The sequence below is a fragment of the Myripristis murdjan genome, chromosome 4 (assembly GCF_902150065.1).
Source record: "Myripristis murdjan chromosome 4, fMyrMur1.1, whole genome shotgun sequence".
NCBI classification, from domain to species: domain Eukaryota; kingdom Metazoa; phylum Chordata; class Actinopteri; order Holocentriformes; family Holocentridae; genus Myripristis; species Myripristis murdjan.
Genome location: NC_043983.1, coordinates 4929065 through 4946613, shown reverse-complemented (window position 1 = coordinate 4946613; position 17549 = coordinate 4929065). Strand labels below are relative to the sequence as shown.

The 17549-nt window shown below is 41.4% G+C and overlaps 1 protein-coding gene across 2 annotated transcripts in view; it reads right to left on the bottom strand.

Annotated features, from left to right (window-relative positions):
- LOC115358119 (homer protein homolog 3) overlaps positions 1-17549 on the bottom strand; it is a 68646-nt gene that overhangs the window by 6025 nt on the left and 45072 nt on the right. For both annotated transcript variants that reach the window (XM_030049958.1, XM_030049959.1), the window contains 3 exons: positions 10701-10857; positions 2224-2334; positions 384-464 (listed from right to left, as the gene is read on the bottom strand). In XM_030049958.1, the coding sequence (XP_029905818.1) occupies positions 384-464; positions 2224-2334; positions 10701-10857 (349 nt within the window). The remainder of the gene's footprint in view (positions 1-383; positions 465-2223; positions 2335-10700; positions 10858-17549) is intronic.

Here is a 17549-nt window from a genome sequence, read left to right as displayed (position 1 = left end):
GTGCTGCACTGTGCAGCTAACCCTGGACCAAACACATGTGGCTGCTTGACCAGGAAGCTGATAGTGTGATGCAATTTAAAACCAGACACAAAACTCAAAACAAGTCCAAATAAATCCAAAATTTAGCTGCTGTAAATCTGTTGGGTGACATTACAGTATCAAACTTGTCTTGATAATAGACAATGTGTCTCAGAAATCAGCCTTACGACTCAGATTGCTATTGATCAGTGAAATAGAATATTGGTTTGGGGAAAAAATACATACATTTTTGTGTGTGATTACTGATTTGTCTTGTTCGGTTCAAGCTGATGTGGAAATATTCATGCATTTACATTGCAACAGTACACAAGCAGGGAGAAGGAACCACCAGCTCATCAGCTTACCTGGAGTCTCTGCATGGCCTCCTCTCTCTCCTTCTCCAGCTCACTCACGTCTGTTTTCTTGCTCTGCAGGTTGTGAATTTCCTGGAAACACAACGGTGTCGGCCTGTCACAACTCCACGTTCACACAGCGCCACCCCACCCCCACTCCGACAAAACACACAGCCTCCACTTTTTATCAGGACATGGAGGATGGAGGATACTGCGCTTCCTTGTCTCGCACTCTATTCCTACATTCCTCGTTCTAAAAGAAGTGGAGTCATTTATCAAGCTGCAGGGACGCAATGCTGCAGGTTGTTGATAAGATTTGGGACACCTTGATGTTGGTGTGTGCGTTGTGTGTGTGTGTGTGTGTGGATGGCTGGGGACAGGGGGAGATTCAGCCCCCAGGACGGCACAGCACACTGTGACCTTGTATGAGTCCTGCTGCTAAAAGTGGAAGGCGTTTGGACAGAGTTATAGTCGTGAGGTGGGACGAGAGCAACAGGACAGCAGCTGTTTCAGAAGGGATATTTCACTTTTTTTTAGCTCTTTTATTAATCCAGGGGAAATCGTTCTGCTGAGCACGCCCGCACAGCGTCTGACAGATGGCGACACGCAGGAGGCCAAGTTCAACATCAGCGCAAATGAGCACTAAATTCTCCCCATGTATTACGGCCCGGTAATAATTCACATTAAAACAGCTCTGTATACTGTTTTGAATTGATTTCAGAAACATGTCAGCGCACGGGGTGGCAGCTGTTGGCGGCTCAACTTTGATTTTGTCGCGTTTTGTGTGGCCACGGTGCTGTATCAATTCTCATTCCACGCAGGTAAAAGTAATGAATCAGCATGGAAATAAGTGCAGAGCCTGAAAGCTATACAGAGGACGTGGAAGTGTTGGGGCATAAGTGGATCATAAGCACCGCACCTTTCCACACTCGCCTCTTTCATTAATGTCCACTTGAATCTTTAAGCTTTCGGATCATTTAGAATCCTCTGGTGAAGGTTGTTGCAGCAGGATGACACAGCCTTACAGAGCAGCACTTCACTCATAGAATTTGAATTTCTGATTCAAAATTGATATAATATAACATATAGTAAATTATTATTTCTATTATTTATTTATAAATTTGAAATCCCTTCTTATAGTACGAAGACAAAAAAAATGGAAACATGTTAAATAATAAAATCTCAAAAAATACTACACGATGTAATACTGTCCCATTTACAATACTAGAAAAATATAAGATATATTGAATACAATATTTAAATTTTTTTACTTCAGCCTTCAGTGTGTTACTGTGCATGCCTAAATGAGAGAAGACCATGTTTTCCAACTAAAAATTGTATATTCGTTGGACAAAGTAGCACTTTTTAAACATTTTTGATAGAAACAGGGAATATCCTGTCGCATTTTTCATTTTGCAAAATTAAATTGAATGGCTCTTACATTGGGCTATGTGTGAACTGGGACCACATAGTTACAGATGAATGTCACCAGTTGAGAACTACTGATCCAGTTTCACCCAAAATGACACATGTACGCAAATCACAATTATTCCTTACATTTCTGAAGGTTTTAGCTGGGATCAGTCAGTCAGGGAATATCAGGGAAACATTTCAGTGCAGATTTTACAGTCCTGCTAACAGCGAACCTCGTCTCCACTCTGACTTTAGTGCTGTATATTTACACTGGTTTTCAACATTGACTCAGGCTGTAAAATCAATATCTATTCAACATGAAACTGTTTGCTGGGAGTTGAGGCCGTCCTGGCCTAGCAGACTGAACTCCCCTCAGGACAGTGCTGCGCGCTGGATGGTGTGTGTGTGTGTGGTGCACAGAGCAAGCTCACAGTCTTACTTGGTCTTTGGCTTCAAGAAGAGCCTCCAGCTCCTCCACAGAGCGGCTCAGCTCGTCTCCACCAGCCTGACCAGCAGCAGGACGCCCACTCTGGGCCTCTAGCTCCGCCACCTGGGGACACACACACACACACATATGCACTTAACACACATAAACACATCGTCAAGTTGTTGTTACATCCAAACATAAATCCTATCACTGCTATTACTTCAATGTTAAACTGATTTCTTGGTCTCTATCAGCATTAATGTGATAGGTATGACTAAAAAACTGTAATTGTCTTATTGTGCAAATTCTAAAACCTTATTTCAAGAATAGTGTTAGACATTTTTGTCTTATCTGACAGTATCAAGACAAGAGAGGAAAAGAAAAGAGTACGAGGTGTGGGCTTACATGCTGGATTCAAATCCAACATGGGTTCACATTGACTTGGTACATGTCTATTAGCCCACTGAGCTGCCAGGAAACCTCAAGAGCTAATAATCTATTGATCCCTGGCTCAAAGCCAACCTCTCCACCAAAATGACAGGAAAATGCGCTCTGAAGTTTCTGAGCTATCCTGCTGACAGAGAAGCTAACAGGAAGAAACCACAGGAGCTCTTTGGCAGAGCTAAAGAGAGCATGAACAGCAACACACAGCCTGCAGATCCAGAGAGCGCTGCCTCTGAGCGCGCTCAACACGGCGGGCAACAACAAATCGGCAAAAATAAACACACAAATTCATATGCATACACCGACACACACTGAAGACACACATGCACAAAAACACACATTTGATGATTACTGTTGATGGAGATGAGGAGAACCAACAGAGGGTCACCACCCACCCACCCACCCACACACACATTACTAATGCACACACCAACAGTGCGAGAAATGGGTCGTGTCGAGTCATTTCCTCGGCCAATAAAAACGTCTTTCTTCAGAGCTCAGCCACAGTGTCTTTAGCAGCCTTTATCATGTGTCACATTAGTGTCCAATATCTGCAGATGAACTTTTCTTTAATGAGGACGTCGTCTTTCGCGGCGCGCATACCACAGCTGCCCTCCAGGCGATGCTGCGATGGTGGAAAACGGTATTAAATGCCAAGGGTCAGCGTGCTGAAACTTCTCGCCCCGGAGATTCAACTGCCGGAGGGATGTGACCTTATGAAATTATGAAAAATATTATTCCCACCCTGACCTAGTTCCATGCATTAAACGGTGCAGCCAGTGCGTTGAGTGACAGTTGACTAAACAGGGGCAAACTGTTCTGCCTCTCAAGCCTTGATATGATGAGGTTTTGAGTCTGCACTGTTATCAGCTCCATTATCTCTCATGGTTGTGTCGTCGCCGGGTGCAGCAAAGCACCCACACTGCCAGGGTCCATGCTCGGAATGAACACACACACTGTGTTAACGGGCCATACGATCACTGGCAGCAATGAGCGTAACACAGTCTATTTAGATGACAGTGTTTACACGGTTTGAGGCAACCGTAATAACCCTGTTAACATGGATTCATTTAATAAAAGCACTGTATTGTTTGATTGTTTGATTCATAAATACAACATCCAGTTTACCGTGTCTGGTGACCTTTGACCTACACAGTTTGGAAAAAAAGTCAAATGTAATCTGACTGAGGACTAACTGTAATCTGACTGAGGTGTTGACAACAAATGGAAAGAATGAGCAGAATGAGAAATGTCTGTCTCTGTCTCTCTGTCTCTCTCTCGGACTTGGAACTAGGTCATAAATGGATCTTAAGTATTGTGCCTTCACACATTCTTCACTTTTACACATTCATCTTTAAGCCCTCTGATGATTAATGAACTTCAGGTGAAGGTTATTGCAGCAGGAATTTACAGCCTTAAAGATGAGCTACAGCAGCGGTTCTCAATTCTGGTGGGTCATGGTCCAAAACTGAACCACAATTGGATTCTGAATGGACTGTGGGCAAAAAAAAAAAAATGAATGTGCATATCTATCTATATCTACATCTACATCTACATCTAGAAATACATGTCTGCTCAGACATCTCTCCACCTCCAATTCTATGTGTACCTCCTCGTCTTGTCTCCTCTCCTCTGCTTCTCTCCTGGCTCAGCAAACCAATCAACCTTGCAATGAAAAATAAATCACTACTTTTGCATCATTCCCATCTCCAGGATCAAGTTCACCTGCTTAGTAGCCTCATATCTATACATGTGGATATAGAATCTGTAGGCAAGGAACACAATTTTGTTATTCCAGGTGTTCTGGATTCTTTTTGTAGTCCAAGTGGTTTTAAACCAGTCTGTGTGAGGAGTGAACGAGGCTGGATGCATTTGGCTGAAATGTCGTGTGGACCCACAACTGTTCAAGTATTGCATGGAGTAATCTTGGAACCCATCCGCATCATCTGATGACAGCTTCTCTTGCTTGCTTGCATTTCTTTATTACACAAGTCAAATGTTTCTCCCCACAATGCACAAACATTCATATTTTTTGTGGGTGTTTTAGGTGCAGATGACATTTTGGTCAATGCATTCTGCCTCTTTCACTCCCCACACAGATGGTTTAGCGTGTTTAGCTATCAAACCACTCGGGCTACAAAAGGAAATTATAGCTGCTGTGCAACAATGGTTGGGGCCGGGCAATTTTAGGCAATTCTGAGCAACAAGTGGAGAATAGGAAGATGACATTCTAATGTGCATTTTGCATCAGCTGAGGCTTGAACGCACATTATTGTCTGGCATGAAGGACAATAATGCTCTGTCTCACTGAGCTAACTGGCAAGTGTCAATTCATGTGAGGCTTCACAAACTGACTAAGCCAGTCACATGATAGCAGCCGCCTAGGCATGGAAAGGCAGATTTCAAACCACAGTAAAAAAAAAACTCAGTCATCAAGACAAAAATCTGAAAATAAACATATTGCATTATTGCAATATGTGTATATTACACATATTGCAAATTTTCAAAGTTTTGAAATTTAGAGGCTTGCTGTAGCGCCACCATCAGGACTATTGGCTTGTGTTTGCATCTTAGGTAATCTGGCATGGGACTGGACCTTTGTGCAAAATTTGGTGATTTTTCGCACATGGGAAGTAGGACTTCCTCGGAAGAAAGAAAGAAAGAAGAAGAAGAAGAACACGCAGGAATACAAGAGGGACCTGGCAGCTTAGGCTGCCTGGCCCCTAACTAGTAAACAACAACAATAACAGTTACAGAATCTTGTCTACAGATTATAGAATTTGTTTATAGAGATTAAGTGTGGCCACCTCCAGGGGGCGACAAAGAGCACTAACAAATCGGTCAAATGAACGCCATTCAAATTGCCTTTGCTTATGCCACCGGTCGACAGCACAAAGCCCCCATGCTCGGGGAAATCTTCTGAAATTGCCATAATTTGACAACCACTGATTTTAACCTGCTGGTTCATAGCGATGCCGATGATTTGATCAAAGGTTTTTTAGTTTGTTGGTGCACTCACTGCAATTTGCTCTGGACTCAAGCATCCTCTGAATCCTAAAATGCAAATGGATGTGCGATTGCAGAGGCGGCCATCTACAATTTGCACGGATTTCTGCTCCAGTGTCAACATTTCCCTTTCCCCCATTCCTTCCCTTTAGCATCTCCACTGAATTTTCAAAGGCAATTTCAAAGTGGTTCTTTATAGATTCCACGCTACGCTACGCTACACACCAAGCTTTGGAGAAGGCCTGCCATGGTGGTGCTGGTGGGAGATCGCACACTCCCATAGGACTCAAGTCGATCGTATCCACTCTATATATAGAGCGGATAGAGTGGATAGGACAGCTAGAGTCCCCCAGAGGCAGCCAGCAAACATATATATCTACGTATATGGGGAGAGGAACCCTGCTAAAGCCCTGGGATATATGAAAGCAGTGCTTTCTAAATAGAAATTCCCAGAACCATTTTAAACTTCAAACTGACAGGAAACAGGAAAAACAATAGTCTGATGTGTACACCTGGGAGCAGTGAGCTGAATAAGACATCAGTGCAGATGTTGGAGTTAGGAAACAACAGATGGTGACTGGAGAACAGTGAGCCCTACCTCACCACGTTGTTATTCAGCTGCAACAACTGCAATCCTGCACACAGTGAAGGCAGGAGCTTCTTCACGTCTCCCACATGTTGGTGCATGCATTTACCACAGAGGTCAGAGGTCACAGAGGCAGCCAGGAGACTCTGCACCAGCACAGCTACGCCTCAGTGTTGTGTTCTGAAGCACCTCAACAGGGATGATACCTAATCTATGACTTTGGAATTACAGGATAATTTTGTGAACAGCCAAAATTTCAGTATAAATAAAGCGTACCTTTATAATTTACTCAGACTGCTAAATATTGAGTTCAGGGACTTTTGAAAAAAAAAATATATATATATATTTTCTCATTCTAATTCATATGAGCATTGCAGGTTAAGTACCATATATTCAGTCTTGTCATGAGGTCAGTTTTATGTAGGAATATGTTCAGTTGGTCACTGATGATTGTAACAGACTCCTTTGGCTTAGATAGCAGCTGCTGGAATTAATCTGACCAGGACTTCTAATTAAAAAAAAAAAAAAAAAAAAAAAAAAAAACAGAGGACAGGTAAGTCTGAGGCTTTTTAGTGGACTTCTCTCTATATGTTTCTCTCTATACATGCTACAGCACGTATGGTTTCTTGTGAGCATGTAAACGTATGTCAGAGTGAGTGGAAAGTAGGTTAAGGTTAATCTACAACATACATTTTCCCAACAGGCTGAGTAGAACATTAGAATTAGGTTCAGCTGTATGTTTAGAGGTTTGTAACATCGGAAATGTTAAATTTCACACAGTACAGTTTGACTAATTTTGACAAAAAGAAATTACAAGATGGATATATTAAATTTGATAAAACGGTATGTGGGAAATTACGATCTCATCCATTCAGATTTCAGACTATTTAATGACTTTTAAGGCCTGATATTTAATAAAACAGAATTTAAGACATTTTAAGGACCTGCAAACACCCTGGAGTTACTTTACAAACAAAACCTGGTCTTTCCCTTAGAATTCAAAGAAATAAGATTGTGAAAATAATGCCTTTATTTGATCTGATCTCTAAAACAAAACCAAAACCCCATGCTCATCATTCAATCCTGATCCTTATTTTGGCATTTTTGGACATTTTGCTGATGTAATCCTACTACTGGCTGGTTTGCTATGAAATGCTAATGGACAGTGTACAAAATTTGCACTCCGTAATGGATGGAATTTAAAATGTCAAGTAAACTGCATCAGTCAAAATTTAAAGGAATATTCCAACACTTTGGGAAAACCCCTTTTCCAATCTGTCAGGACTGAGACAATATGTTCAGTACCATTTTCACCTTCTGTACATCCAGTGGTTTAGTTCCTATGTGTCACATGCCATATTAGCTTAGTATAAAGACTTGAAGTCTATGGGAGTCATTAGCCTAACTCTGTCAAAGTGAAAAAATAAACCATACAGCAACTCCGAATCTGTCTTATTTACACAATGCGTCATGTGTATTTGAAGTACACGTCACAGTTATAGGTCCAACCTAAGTTCTCCTACAGAAGTGAGGTTGGACCAATAACCTCTGGACCTGTGGAGAGAGCTGTGAGAGTTCCTCCAGAAATAAACCCTGACTGCCTTTCTGCGGTGGATGGAAACAAGCCCAGCCTGACGAGGGAGCCACAGCCGGCTGACCGCTCTCCCTCACCTCCCAGGGTGATTTGTCTTGTTCCTCTAACTAGGACAGGGAAAGACAGAGAGTAGAGAGAGGGTGGGCGGCTGGGTGGTTGGACGGGGGTGGTATAGGGTGTCCTGTCCCAAAAAAGAAAGAAAAGGAGAAAAAAAACGTTTCATTCAGCCTTCCCTCGATACGGCCCTGCCAAACCCTGGAGGCCTGCTCTACTTCCAGCCACCTGGTTGACTTTGCGGCGGTGACGTCGGCGATGCCAGGCTAACCTTCGCCTGGACGCACAGAGACAGACCAAAAGCCCACATGCGCTGAAAATGAACGGTCGCTGATAAATCATTTCACCACCGATTGGTTGCATGTGTGCCTCAGTTTGTTGCATTAAAGAGGGCTTGTTAAGCTTTGACCAAAGGCATAATTTTCTCTTTCTAAATTAAAAATGAAATGTCTGTGTTTTAGCCCTCGCAGCTTGTCAACAGACATATCCGGGGATGAAAATGCATCTGCGGCTGTGATTATACCAAGTCTGGATGAGGACTGTGGTGTGATATTATAGGTCTATGAATAAAACAAATGAACATTCGCAGTAGCAACGTAGTCATTAAATGCAAGGAAATAACAAAGTGCAGCTATTTTCAGGTTCCTGTAACATGGAGGGCAGACGAGAGTGAGATCAGTTCCATTATAAACCATGAACAAGACAGATTATATGTTAGTGTTTCTGCATGCTGTTGACAGGAAAATGTAATGTATTTTATTTGATTTTACATGTACTTCAGTAAAATTTTGTGGTGTTTCTTCCACAACTGACTGTTCCACACCAGGGAAAACAGACCATGAAAAAGCTACTGTACTGCCCACAGAGCTACAGGGTGAACACTTATGTCTGAAATAATAATCCTGGATATTTTCCAAATATAAGTTTAAGGATACAGGTTATTTTTTTATTATTTAAAAACACTGTCAGTTAGACATGTACTTAATTTAGTTCTGTCCACATCTAGTTTCCCAAGTGCGCGCTGTATGCAAGCTGTTTTCCATCACATTTAAAATCCAAAACTTATGGTCACCGCTAACAAAGATGACCTAGATAAAAAGATGTAAGAGTAAAGTGTTTTGGAGGGATTATTTCCTGGAGGAAATAATGTTCCTGTGGGTGTCAAGAGACTGACAGTAAGCAGAGTGTAATGTAATGCGGTGCTGATATGAAAACAACTCAGCACGGTGGAGGAAGAGCAAAAAGTTCCTCCGTGTGTACTGGGATGGATTATCTGGCTCTTTGGAGGCTGTTTTTCACCCAGAATGAGAACAGTAACAAACAGTTTCATCTGTTGGAGGAAACACAGCAGAGTTTTCCTCAAGAGTGACCTGGGCCACTGCGAGTAATTAACATAAAACAAACAAAGCTGTGGGGAACAAACCTGTTTCACTTAATTGAAATATCTTGCTGGCACCACACACTATGAATGATTAACTGTGCTGCTCACACTGTATGTGAACATGTACATATACAAGCATACACATGCATATATGGTATATACAGTATATTCATACACTGCCATGTATATATGAAGAGTTCATTTGCAAAAACAGATATCTCCATTTGAATTTATTAAACCTTTTCAAACTTTTTTAAAATTTTATTACAATTTTCTTTATATTTATTTCTATTTTTTATATGTTTATTTAGCCTGGCATAATGTTTATTATCCTAAATCATGGTTTGTGTGTGTGTGTATATATGTGTGTGTGTGTGTGTATTCCAAGCAGTGTCAGTGAAAAAGGTGTATTCATTTTAAGGATGGCTTTTATCTGTTTTTGCAAATGAACTCTTCATATGCAGACTTAAGTTATGATTTGGGCCCACCACGTTGTTTTAATGTTGAAAAGACTAAGTGGAGTTTTAAATCGCATGAATCCTCTTCATGCCATTCTTGGGTCACAACACACCAATAATTGCATTAACTGCTGCTGGAACTGGAAGTGTAATCCCGTTAGCCAAGTGTGCTGTGATGTGTGTTGACAAAACCTCCACACACTCAGAGTCTTCACACCTACTTACACACTTTGGCCACATCCTGGAAATACAGCAGTCAAGTGGCCACTTCAGTACCAAGACACAGCTGTGGGTAGCCATAGCTCTCTAACTGTTCCCACCCACATTCAAGCAGAAACTGCCACAGAGGCTGGTCCCTCCAGACACGGTGATGAAAACTAGTTTAGCTGGAGGATCAGCTAAGCCAGTGGCTTTCAAACTGGGGACCCCCAGGGGTCTTTAAGGGTCCTCTAGGGAGTCCAAAGCAAAATGAGGAGTAGTTTAAGTTCACTGTAGTTTAAATGCTTGTGAAAGGCATCAGAATGCAGCCAAGAAATCCCACATCAGTCCATCATCACTAATCTGACCTTTAAATATATCATGTGATTAGTTTAACATTATATTTTCATCTTACCACTTTGAATTTTTTTGACAAGTATGACACCTTAACAGTTTCATCATCAATGCAAAACCAAAATATCTTTTCATATAAGAGCAAAATCATTTCCAGTTGGGGTGCTGAGGTTTCATAAGAATCAACCTGGGGTCCAGAACATGAAAAAAATTGAAAACCCCTCAGCAAGGCTCACTACTAGCTAACCTAGAGAACTTTTTCCTGCTTTCTTAACTCTGGTCTTTTCACTGAGCTTCAAGATTAAACACAACCAATATGATTCTGCCATTGAGAAATGTTTGTAGAACTGAATTCCAATCTGACACACTTACAGCGCACACATATACAGGATGTGTAGGGGCTGCTGTGCTCACCTGCTCTCGGAGTCGGTCCGTCTCCTCCTGGTATTCAGCCAGCTGTTTCTTCCACTGCTCCACGCTGCTGTTGGCCTCCTGCAGCGCCGCCACCAGCTTGGCGTTACTGTCCTGCAGGGTGAAGAGCTCAGCCTCCAGGTTCATCTCAGAGATAGACCTGGAGGATAACAGAGACTTTAGAGCGTCATGGGACAGGGCGGTGGGGGCAGGGTGGCCTAGTGCAGGGGACGGATGGACCGATAACAAGAAGAGTCACATTCATTCAAAAACACACAGCAGCAAACTTTAAGGAACACTTCTGAAAACTCTGGTGAAGACTCTGCTCGTTACAATGATTTCTACTGTCAGAATAATCTAGGGGAAAGCACGGCCAGGAAGGAAAATTTAGCAAATAATAATAAGCTATATTTGGTTTTTGGACCTACAATTAAACTGTTTGGCTACAAAACCAGCTGGCTGAACATTTAACCCATGGGATCACACTGGAGGATTTTTTTTTTTATTCTTAGAGCAAAGCAGCGCAAGGTTAAGTGGTGACACTTCACATCTAAATAAAAGCTGTATACAAAGAAACATCAAGTGTTTGCCTCTATGAAAGCTCTTAGGACAAAGAGCTTTCACAAGCTTTGCTCAGAAAGCAGCAGAATATTGGTATTTACAGTGACGGTGCTGTGAGCAGATTAAAACCACTCATCTCTATCTGGAACAGTCCTAATTACCTCTTCTTGGTTTTCATGGCTTGGCACAGAATGTTAAAATTTGCACATAAAATTATGAAAATTAAAGAGACAGGCAAATATAAATGTTGTGGGTGACACCCCAAGAACTTAAAAAAAAAAGTATACTAAAGCAACATAGATCCTATTTTCTTAGTGTTTCACTTGGAAGTTGTATTTAAAAAGGTGCTGGCAGTCTGGGAGCCATGGTGATGCAACTGGTTTATCCGGATAGAGGTTTTTTCTCTGTTGTTGCTTGTAGCTTAGAGGCACCTCTTCAAAACAGAAAAGGGTGCCCGGTGGTATCTCTTGTGCATTTTCAAATTTTAACCCCTTCATGCCCAAAGCACAAAAATCCAAAACAGATACTACTCAAATCAAATGTATCAAATTTACTTTCTCTTCTCATGAAGGAGGTCAGGTACAATGTATGACTCTAAACCCTTTGCCTTTTGATATTCGTTGAGCATTTTCAGAAGCCTGAAGCGCCCTGCGAAATCATGATTTTGTAAGGCTCTACTGAGGTTTCTGCATACAAGCACACAGGGCAGGGGTAGTGTGGTGTGTGTTCAGAGATGATTGACTGACTGGCTAGCAGGAATTGAGGAATGAACGCTTGATGAATACTATTCATTTCATGTGTAATTATATTCCGCAATTTGTAACCATTTCATCTACAGCGTAATATGCCTTGTGAGTCTACATAATGCGATTAAACCATAATTGCAACATTTTATCATCGCACAATTTATCTGAAAGTTAGCATAGACTACTATAGATCATATCTTATGGAGTCAGACAGTTGTTATTTTTAGTCTCTCTCACTGTTCCAGCGGAAACTGGAATAGTAATATTTCAACTCTACAACTTGGGTTGAATAAAAATTTTAAAATGTTATACAGTAAAAAAAAAAAATACATTTATAGCAGACATTATAGCAGATGCCAAGGGCAGGGCTGGACTTCTTCAGAAAGTGGACACTCAGGATGGAAGAAAGAAAGAGCCGAGATGATCTAGAAAATCAGCAGGAGGAAGCCGACACCATCACTGTCTGACAGGTCCTGGAGTGTGCTGGAGAAGCCCATCAACTCTCACAGGACTGGATGTGCCACTCAAGGAAAGGGCAAGAGTGGACATCAGCATCATCTTGGCACTGGCCAAGCACAAATTGTCAAGAACCTTTTCCTAGCCCATGTCATATCAGGATGCAACACCACAGCATCTTCCTATGGGTTGGGAACAGGCTCTGCTGTCAAAGTCCTGAAAGCTGTGTACAAACTATTGGCCACAGGCAGTGTAGATCCACTGTTCCAGCCTCGGCCACGCCACTGCCTTCATCTCAGCCTGTTGTGGCATGAAGGTTAGCACAGACATGTCACACATGAAGCATTCGCTGAGAATGTTAAGAGGGCCGATATTCAAGCAATCTTGTGGTGAAATCTCACAGAGGAATTTGGATGGAAAAAAAGACATGTGCAACCGGTCACTGAGCCCTACCAATCTACCCGAAGATTGCAGAATTGTCCCAGACTACATTGTGGAGATGATCACGTGTGGCTACAAGAGTTAAAACCTGTGTTACTGCAAGAAGTGCAGCTGTAAAGTTGCAGATGTCACTGTTGGAAGTGACAGTATAATGTCAGCTGTGTCTCAACATTTTTGATGAAATCAGCTATGGTGCCATCAGCTGGCCAGTGCATGGCCTGCCATGCACAATGTTCTGTGCATGTTTCAGGGTAGGATGCTAAAAATCCATTTCTGCATGTTAAGAGCAAAGGTTCAATGGGTGTACATGAAGGTTCATCTACCATGAGCCAGAGCACTGTCATAAAAGCTTGTTTTGCTGGCATGGCCTAAAACTGTTAATATTCATTTGTTTGTAATCAAAATTCATTGTACATGACCTTATTTATGAATAAACACTAAAGAAAGCAAATTTGATGCATTTGATTTGAGTATTTCGCATTTGTGAGTATTTTAATGACATTATGAAGAATTGCAAGGCACATTATACTTTACATAAAATGGTTACAAAATAAAATAATAATAATAAGAAAATAATTACACATGAAATAAAAAGCATGCATTCCTCAATTCATGCTAGCTAGTCAGTGAATCAGCTCTTAATACACACACACACACACACACACACACACACACACACACACACACACACACTCCCTCTGCCCGGTGTACTTGTATGCAGAAACCTTACAGCCTTACAGCCTTACAAAATCATGATTTCCCAGGACGCTTCAGGCATAACGGGGTCAATATCTGAAAATGCTCAAAGGATATCAAAAGGCAAAGGGTTAAAATTCATTCATTTGTAAAATACATTGTACATGACCTCCTTCATGAGTAGAGAAAGCCTATCAGTTGAACTTGGGGTTGGTCAGTTATTTTGGCGGGAAATCCACTGGACTGCTTTATGGCACAAAACAGGAAGATGTCGCTGATTTTCCAGCTTCTTCCTGTGCGATTTCATCTGACAACTAGATGTAATCAAGAGTAGCTATAAGTTCTGAAATCTTCACAAAGCCACTCCTCTCTTCCTGCCTCAAAAATTGGAGATACAGAAGCCAGCCTAAGCCAAACTATGTTTAACTCTTAACAGCAGAGCTAAACCAACTGTGGCAGTGTTTTGTTGTATTTTGTCTCATGTTCTCTTTTTGACTCAGCATGTGGCTTTCTTGTGCTGTAAATGTTTTTTTTTTCATACCTGCAATGTGTTTGGATTTGTAAATATAAAATGACATATTCACCAATCAAACTTGCTTATAAACGGAGGGGTCGCAAACCCATTTCACCGGTATGTCAGCCATGCTGAAAACTGTCCACAGGTGGCTCCAATTTGGGCAGACAAGCTGCACAGTGACAAAATGTCCTTCCCTTCTTTTATACCTCCCCTCTTCTCAGATTGGAGGGCTGGTAATCAATAGTGGCAGCGATAATGATAATAATTAGAAGCTGCTGAATGCAGGGTGAGTCAGGCCTGGCTGGTCAGCTGCCACCTGCTTTCTCTCTCATACACACATGTGCACACACACACACCTTCAAAGCAGGTTAGAAAAACTGGTGAATCTGCTGTTTGAAGATGTGAAATTATCCGCCTGTCTTGCTCTCAATAGCCTCCACTGACAAGGAAATTATGTGTTCACCCGTCTGTCTGTGTCTCTGTCTGACCATTAGCGAGGCGTCTCGAAAAGTTCCAAACAGAAGTGGCTGAAATTTGGCGGCACATCACTCGCGACCCAACTGTTAATTATTTGTTAATTCTCAATTGTTAACAGGGGAAAAAACTACCAAAAAGTTGTTTGACTGAATGCCGCTCACAAGTTTGATTCACACTCTTTCATACACAGACATGCTGTAGAAAACTAATGCTAAAACTAAACTAATTAGTAACTTGGCTATAATCTGATTTGACCAAGTTTTTAAAAACCAAGCTTCATCAGACTGCACCCAAGAGATTTTAAAATTTGTTTAAAAAAAAAAAAAAAAGAGAGTTAAACACATTAGTTTTTCCAGAGTTGATAACGAAAGCAGCTAACGAGTAAGACATCTTGCTTCCATCCCATCTCTGTTAATAGCCACACCTGCACGATATAGATCAGGCAGGGTGTATGGATCTGCTAATTGACGATCAGTGATCATCAGCTAATTACAATTATATTGGTTACCTGAAGTGACGCAGTGTATCATCGTGTCATTCAGTGCTTAAAGGGCAATATTCAAATGAACTCAAAACAGCACAATTGCTTATTTGATGTCTATGAATGTAGATAGAAATTACAGCTGCTGCGCAGCAATGGTCAGGGCTGGGCAATTTTAGGCAATTCTGAGCAACAAGTGGAGAATAGGAAGATGAAAAGAAAGGTGGCATTTTAATGTGCATTTTGCATCAGTTCAGGCTTGAACTCGCAATTTCTGGCATGAAGGACAACGCTTATCTCACTGAGCTAACTGGCAAGTGTCAGTTCAGTCATCAAGACAAAAATTTGAAAATACACATATTGCATCTAGACAGCATGGAGATGTTGGTAATTTGTTTTTAACAATGATTGATTTGCTCCATAGCTGACAAACTGATGTTTACATGTAAAGTGTACAAAAGTTTCTTCAGTATTGGGGCTACATTTTGGTGAAAGTTGCAAAGCTGTAACACATATGGTTGATTTATTATGAATTTTCAAAGGCTTGCTGTAGCACCACCATCAGGACTATTGGCTTGTGGTTGCATCTGAAGTAATCTGGCTTTTGACTAGACCTTTGTGCAAAATTTGGTGATTTTTGGTGCATGGAAAGTAGAACTTCCTCAGAAAAAAGAAAGAAGAAGAAGAAGAAGAACACGCAGGAATACAAGAGGGACCTGGCAGCTTAGGCTGCCCAGCCCCTAATAAAGTTGCCCCACCTTCTTTTATCTCAGATTTGGTGTGTACATTTTTTTAAAATACAAATACTGTTCCCAGAAGTAACCTTTTACAAATTATGTCTTGTTTTTTGTCAGACTAATCAAATACAAATCACAAAAGGCTTTTATTTAAAATACCGCCCATCTCTAATGCTCACTACATCTGAAGGTTTCTGACCTCTAAAATTTATTGTGGGCAAATGATGTGAGTGTGACACCCTTCTCTCCTGCGGCGCACTTTGCTGTTTATGCTGATGAGACATGCTAGACTTTAACATTAGAATATTGCCTACTAGAGCAGCTTTTAAAACAGCAGCAGTACAGGTTTCATTTTCTGCTGTCAGTCTTTTTGTCAGGTGTCATTGATTTTCCAAAAGGCAGCTCTCATTTCAGAAAGGCACTTTTAAAGGGGCTGTATTTTACAAGCTCAGGCCCCTGAGTGGACTAACAGTGTGAAGTGTTTGCAGACCTAAATCAGCCTGCAGTTTCTACATGACCTGTTTAATAGCTTTGTGTTCAGTGCTAATCGCTGTTTCCTCCCCTGTTGCCGGGCAGTTCGGGGGTCAGTCATGTGAGTCAGTCTGATCAGCCCGCTGTGCCGTGGCTAAACACAGCACTGTGTGCATCTACATCTGCCCATTTAGCCCTGCAGGGGGGTTGAATACAGATTACAAGCTTTGTGCTACACTTCCTACACCCAGCAGATAAAGTTTCTAGCTCCATGGCCCCGACATGTTTCCCCGGCCATTCAATCTATTGCTCTCTCTGTTGTTTCATCTTTATGTCTTATGTTTCTGTATTCTGTGGGTAGCTGTTGGGGATTATGTTGCATGCTCTGCTGCAAGCTCAATTTCCTTTATGGACGCTGAGATATTGAGCCTGAATTTCACTGCATGCCACCCCTGTCCTTGCTCTGTCTGATAAATATACTAATGAAACATAAATGTATTAAGATATATTAAAATATGCCATTTGAAACAATACATTCTTTGACAAGTGTGTTACAAGGGAAGAAAACCTTTGTATTTCATTTGTAAATGTAGTGGCACTTTATTTTACAGCCTGTAAATCATGGTGTAACTATTTTGTAATTATGGGGCAGCCTACTTACAAGGTAACAAAACCTAATTCTGAGGAATTATGGGGTAACAGTTTTGTAATAATATGGGAATACAGTGTAGTGCCTTTGTATTTATAGAGTAGCAAGCATGACTTTACTTCAGAGCCCACAAAGTACAATTAAAAATGCTTGTAAAAAGGTGCTCAGTGGAGTCAAGGGCAGTGTCTGCTGTAGACACAGCAAAGCCCACATGCTCTGTTCTGTCCCAAGTTGAAAAGCCTTTGCTGTGGCTGCCCGACATGTCTTGTATGTTAGAAATGCCCTTGATGAAGACAGCCTTACCAAAACTGTTATCAACAGCTCATGTTGAGTATGAGCTGTAGATACAGTCTGCAAGATGGGAAACAGCAACAAAACATCATACCTGCTCCCCACCACTGGGGCAAAGAAAACGTGTACACCATAGTCTGCTACAGAAAAAGGCTGATTTTTTGACTTTGAGTTTTCTCCTCTATGTACATCCCTGTTAGCAGCTGGTGTGCAGTGAGCCTGGCGTAGGGAGGGGAAGACTACAGAAGATCATTCTTTTGATCACATTATTTTACATTGTTTTTAAAGGCACACCTGCTTTAGTGACACAAGCCTATCTGGTATATTGC